Below are 5,781 nucleotides of genomic sequence, written 5' to 3'. Positions count from 1 at the left end.
AATCACTTCCTTTTTCACGCTTTGTTTTTACACTTTTAGACAAGCGTTGGACAAAAGAAGTATTTGTGCTAACAGAATTGTTAGCTAACTTACAGATACATAATATTATACTGCTTTAAAAACTACAAATGCTACTTCAATTACCCACAATCCTGTTTATTAGAGTTGCTTTTAGTACAACTGCAAAAATAGTCTTTAATGTATGTATTGCTAAGCAGTTTACATGCAATTCTATACGTACTACTACAAATACAATATGCTGTTGACATTACTGTTGACATTATATATGTTTGTACTTCAGTCACTATAGTTAGTCATGTGATACTGTTATAAATAGTGCTACCACATCCACTTAGTGCCTTGTGGATGCAGCCCTTAAAGTTTCAGACATGCTTTCAATTTTTAGCTTAAAGGGTTTCAGACTCTCTTAAGCTGCACTTCACATGTTCAAAGGGTTCCAGCTGACACTTGAAGCACATCACATTTTTATATGAAGTTTTACATCATAAGTACGCAGCTGTTTTCTTACAATCCTGATAATACACAAAATGTCAATTTATGTCCTGCAGTAGACAAAAATGCATGAAAATGTATTTTGGGGGTTAAATGTGAAACAATTCAAATTGTCCACAAAAGCAACATCTTTCAGCTTACGGGTAAAGAAGTCTTTCAGTGAGCTTTTGCCCATTGGGACTGGATCACCTTGTTCTGAAATAAAACACAAGCAATGAGTACGGAGAAGAAGCAGTACAGTGGTGGAACTTTAAACAGTGGTAGTGTTGGTGCTGTAGTATTAGCAGTAGTTGGTGCTGTAGTATTAGCAGTAGCAAACATAGAACAGTTATCAGAGATTAGGGCGGATGTGGCTCAGCTTATACAATACGTCATTAAACTGCCCACATATCAGAGAGTACACATTTCACTCAGGGTGTACATGTAACAATTACTAAGTGAGACAAAAAAAAATGCTGTATGAATATGTTTGAATGGAGAAACCCAGTGGTCTCAACTGTTAGCGTGTCCTTCAAATGTTGATTTGTCCCATTTTGAAACCTTGAAGTGATTATTTTCACTCTTGTCTCTGTTTTTGTTTGTTTGTTTTTAATGGAGCTAGAAGTGACCACTGTAAACTCATCAGGAAAATGTTAACTGAGCTCAGAGATCAAGTGAGGAATAATTTCATAGGTCGAAAACAGGTTAATTTTCTCATAGAGATTTCTATAAAATCATATTTTTAACCAGAGGTGTTAAAAGTAAAAGGATCAATGTTATAAAATTTCTTTTGCATCTTTATTACACAATTTACTTTTAGATTTAACTATTACTACTACACTAACTATTACTATCAGGTCTTCTACAGTACTAGTTTTTGAACATTAGCGGTCACAGTATCAGTTTTATCGATGAGAGCAGTGGTTTGTTTACCTGCGCAGCCCTCAGTGTGTCTGTGTTCTCATAGATGTGAAGTGAAACATTATTCTTCTGGATCCTTCTGGATTTTCTCTTCAAACACAACACTGTAAAAACAGCACCTGCAACAGACCACTGAGTCACGTCACCATCAAACTCACAATTACACAAGATGTGTGGACTGGTCTGATAAATGTTTCTCAGTCCCTTTACTTTAGTGTGATTATGTTCATTAGAAAAATGACCAGGCTTCAGATAAACACTTATAGATTTGGTAGAGAGTCTGTTCAAGTGTCTTATCTATGATGGGTCACTTACCCAGTATTACAAAGACAACAACAGTAACAGAGACACAGATGATGATGAGCTGACTGAGTCTGCAGTCGATTTGGGGGTCGGTGATGTTTAGGGTGACATCTGACAAAAAAAGAGGAAAGATGAGCTGAGAAACTGTTAGATTCACAAGTCATGACCTTTCTTTGCGTTTTCACTAGAGTAAAGCTCACACTTTAAAACTGTTTTTGAACTTTATTATTATTTAGAAGTGATCAACTATAAGCGTCAATAGCTAGCAAACAGTTTTGTAAAGCAGTGGATATGTACGCGTTATGTTTGTTTTTCTTGCTCATCAGGTTCAGATGATTGAGAGGTCTCATTGTCATTCTCACAGTGCACTGGAAGTTTTCATTTTTAAGTGTGCATGGTGAAGTGTTTTATTTTTAATTACCATCTTTTTTAAAGTTAAACAGGTCTTTAGTTTTTTTGTAACCAGATGTAACCAGATAAAGTGCAAATGAAACTAACCAGTGAGATTCAAAGACACAGCATCCAAACACGAGACAACTTCTTGGTTGGTAAACTTGTTACGTTATTTATTATCTCCTGTCCTAAAGTGGACTCAATCACCACCAACAACACCAAGGACACCTTGAGAGAATTTACTTTTTGTTTTTTAAAAGAGAGAAAATAGCTATGTGTACACATCGCATGCTAGACGCTTCCTTGAATTTGTGGTGAAAGTGAGTGTCACCAAATCAAGTGTTAGATATGTTCAGATCAACTACTTTGACCTTTAAAGTGGAAAGCTTAGAAAAGACAAAAAAAGTAGTAGATGTGATAAACTGTGGATTCAGTAAATTTCCAGATGAGTGAATTCTGTTTAATTTTAGGACTTACTTTTTTTTTTTTTTAGAATAATTATGTGTGTTTATTTACAATATGTTCACTGACTGCAGCATCTACACTGTTGGATGTTGACACTTCAAAGCTATGTTAATGAGTACTTTCTCTCATCAACATAGAAGGTAAGCACAGTAAAATGGAAATGACTTTTCCATCAGTAACACACCATCAGCTACGTATGCATATGCACATGTGTGTATTACCATTGATGCACCCTTTCCACTTACATAATAAATGAATTGGACCCTGAACTGGTTCCAAATTTAACCCGCTGAGTGTAACAGACAGATGCAAAAGAGCTGCACATTAAAATTTTTAGAATATTTGTTTAATCGGCTCACTCAGCGCAGCTTCCTGCTGGCTTGTTCCCTCGAAGAGCTGATATAAAATGCTAAGCTGGTAAAAACGTGTTCCCTCACTTGTTTATCACCAACAACCATTCCCATTTGTGCTGCTCAACGGTGTTCTGCAGGTTGGAGTTGAGAACAAATATTGATATTTAAAAATAACCATCCATCCATCCATCCATCCATCTTCAACCGCTTATCCGAGGCCGGGTCGTGGGGGCAGCAGCCTAAGCAAAGAGGCCCAGACCTCCCTCTCCCCAGCCACCTCCTCCAGCTTATCCGGGGGAATACCAAGGCGTTCCCAGGCCAGCCGAGAGATATAATCTCTCCAGCGTGTCCTGGGTCTTCCCCGGGGCCTCCTCCCGGTGGGACATGCCTGGAACACCTCACCCAGGAGGCGCCCAGGGGGCATCCTTGTCAGATGCCCGAACCACCTCAGCTGACTCCTTTCGATGTGGAGCAGCAGCTGCTCTACTCTGAGCCCCTCCCGGATGGCCGAACTTCTCACCCTATCTCTAAGGGAGAGGCCAGCCACCCTTCGGAGGAAGCTCATTTCTGCAGCTTGTATCCGCGATCTCGTTCTTTCGGCCACTACCCACAGCTCGTGGCCATAGGTGAGGGTAGGGACGTAGATCGACCGGTAAATTGAGAGCTTCGCTTTTACACTCAGCTCCCTCTTCACCACGATGGACCGGTGCAGCGTCCGCATTACTGCAGCTGCAGCCCCAATCCGTCTGTCAATCTCCGGCTCCCTTCTCCCATCACTCGCGAACAAGACCCCGAGATACTTGAACTCCTCCACTTGGGGCAGGAACTCATCCCCGACCCGGTTTAAAAATAACCTAACCACATAATGCAGTATTTTCATACACACAACAAGACCTCACATTCAACAGAAATAGAGGAAAATATTTCAGAAAGTGGCAAACAGAATGTTAACTCTGAGATGTGCTGATACAAAATGTAATGTACTGCAAAGAAATCCAGACCTAAACACCAGCGAGACGCAAAGAAAGCTGTTCAAATAAAATTAAAATCAGTCAATTTAAAAAAAAAAAAAAAAAAGCCCATGATGCGAGAATGAAGCTACTTCACACTGTGTTACTCCATACAGGACGTAATGTAAAACAAAACAAAAACTTTGCCACTTACTTGACACTGTCAGGTTTTTCAAAGTATGCTTTACCACTAACGGATCATGGGGCCTGAACAATAAATAATAAAGTTAAATAAACTCTGGCACTTACCTGAGACGACGCGGAAAGTCTCCACAAACTGAATGCTGCCTCCTCTCTTGATGCCACAGAAGTAAAGCCTGCAGTCCTCTGCTGTCAAGCTTTTAATCACGAGTTTGTTTCCCAGGATTAAAAATTTGGTTTCAAAACCAGGAGAGTAGTAGGTAGAGTCTGCTGAGGAAAAACTGCGACCGATACCTGCTCTGAACTGACTGTAGATCTCCATGTACCAGTATGGGTCTGATGTCTGATTGGAGCAGGTTAGAGTGATATTGGTCCCCAGCTCTCCTCCGACCTCGGTCACGTTCTCGGCCTCTGCACAGAGCAGAACCACCAACAGGATCATCCACAGGAGAACCATGATCAGCTTCAGCATCCACAACAAGACGGAGTCGTCTGAAAGCAGCTCAGCTCTGATGGGACAGACAAAGAAGTGCTCTGTACTTCCTACTTTACATGGTGAGTTTGGCTGATGTCACATCTGAATTTAAAAAAAAAAGAAGAAAATAAAAACCACTGACACCTCAGAGGAAATGAAACCTTTTCAACCTTCAGTGAGCACTGTGCAGTTCAGGTTAACACTGCTTTTAAAGTTAATCTGACTCTAACACCTCTGTGCTGCTTCCTTCTGCTGCTCCCACTGACAGCAGTAAAACTACTTCATTTACTTGTACTTGAGCAAGAAAACATTAAAGCAAGCAAAGCAAATGAACCAATCATAAAACTATCTTAATGACTGAGTCAGCTGTTGTCTGCTGTAGCCTGCTTTTCCTGTGATCAAAGTCTCTGTCTTGCACTCCCTTCCTGTTTATAAATGTTAGTGTTCTTAACAGATTCAGATTCTGACCATTACCTTATAATGATGATGAAGAAGATCATTTCTTTGTGAAACTAGTATCTTTGAAAATACTCCATTACAACTAGCACATCTGCCTCATTTAAGGATTTAACACCTCATCATATCTGAGAGAGAAATATGTGTGATATGCATTTATGATAACTGAACATCCACTTGTGGTGTTTGGGCTTTGACTGCACCAGTGTCTACAGGCAGAGAGACAGACCTGCTTAAACGTGATGTGGTTATAGCAGTTATTCAGCATTCACAGGATTGGTGGTGTGATTCTCCACTCATAGGTTCCTACACAGCTGAGTTATGATGCATTCATTCAGTTGCACCTGAAAACTCTCCGACATGTATTTCTGTTCTTTATGACAATCACTGATGATACTGTGGGAATTTCAGTGAAAGTATTCAGATGAATTACACAATATTACTGTCATTCTTATGCATTATTATGATCTCAAATAGGAGCTGATAATGTGTGTTTGACTAAATCTCAAAAAAACTAAATATGCACTGATGTACAAAATTACACCAGGTGTTTTTTTTCTGAAACAGAAAGAAAAAGGTACTGAACTCACAGCTTTAACACAAACAACCGCAAAAGCAGCTATGTGCATCTTTCATCATTAACATCTCATAGGTTCATTTTTAGTTTTGTTAGCAGCTGTGATTTTAGCAATAGTAGCAGCTCTTACAACTGGAAACAAGAAGAAATACTCTAATAGCATCCATACTAATGTCACTGCTTCTATATGGTTTG

General features: G+C 39.6%; 1 protein-coding gene across 1 annotated transcript; it reads right to left on the bottom strand.

Moving 5' to 3' along the window:
* Window positions 1-669: 669 nt before the first annotated feature.
* LOC146607917 (uncharacterized) lies at window positions 670-4,550 on the bottom strand. The gene is made up of 4 exons (XM_085348627.1): window positions 4,187-4,550; window positions 1,729-1,827; window positions 1,426-1,532; window positions 670-708 (listed from the first exon to the last, which is right to left on the bottom strand). Exons 1-4 carry the CDS (start codon window positions 4,548-4,550, stop codon window positions 670-672), a joined length of 609 nt encoding a protein of 202 aa, XP_085204753.1.
* Window positions 4,551-5,781: the final 1,231 nt, after the last annotated feature.

The sequence above is a fragment of the Diplotaxodon limnothrissa genome, linkage group LG23 (assembly GCF_057381915.1).
Source record: "Diplotaxodon limnothrissa isolate DT_005_m linkage group LG23, D_limnothrissa_male_GT1.1, whole genome shotgun sequence".
Classification (NCBI taxonomy): Eukaryota; Metazoa; Chordata; class Actinopteri; order Cichliformes; family Cichlidae; genus Diplotaxodon; species Diplotaxodon limnothrissa.
The sequence above is the reverse complement of the archived record's forward strand: the minus strand, read 5'-3'. Positions and strand labels throughout refer to the sequence as shown.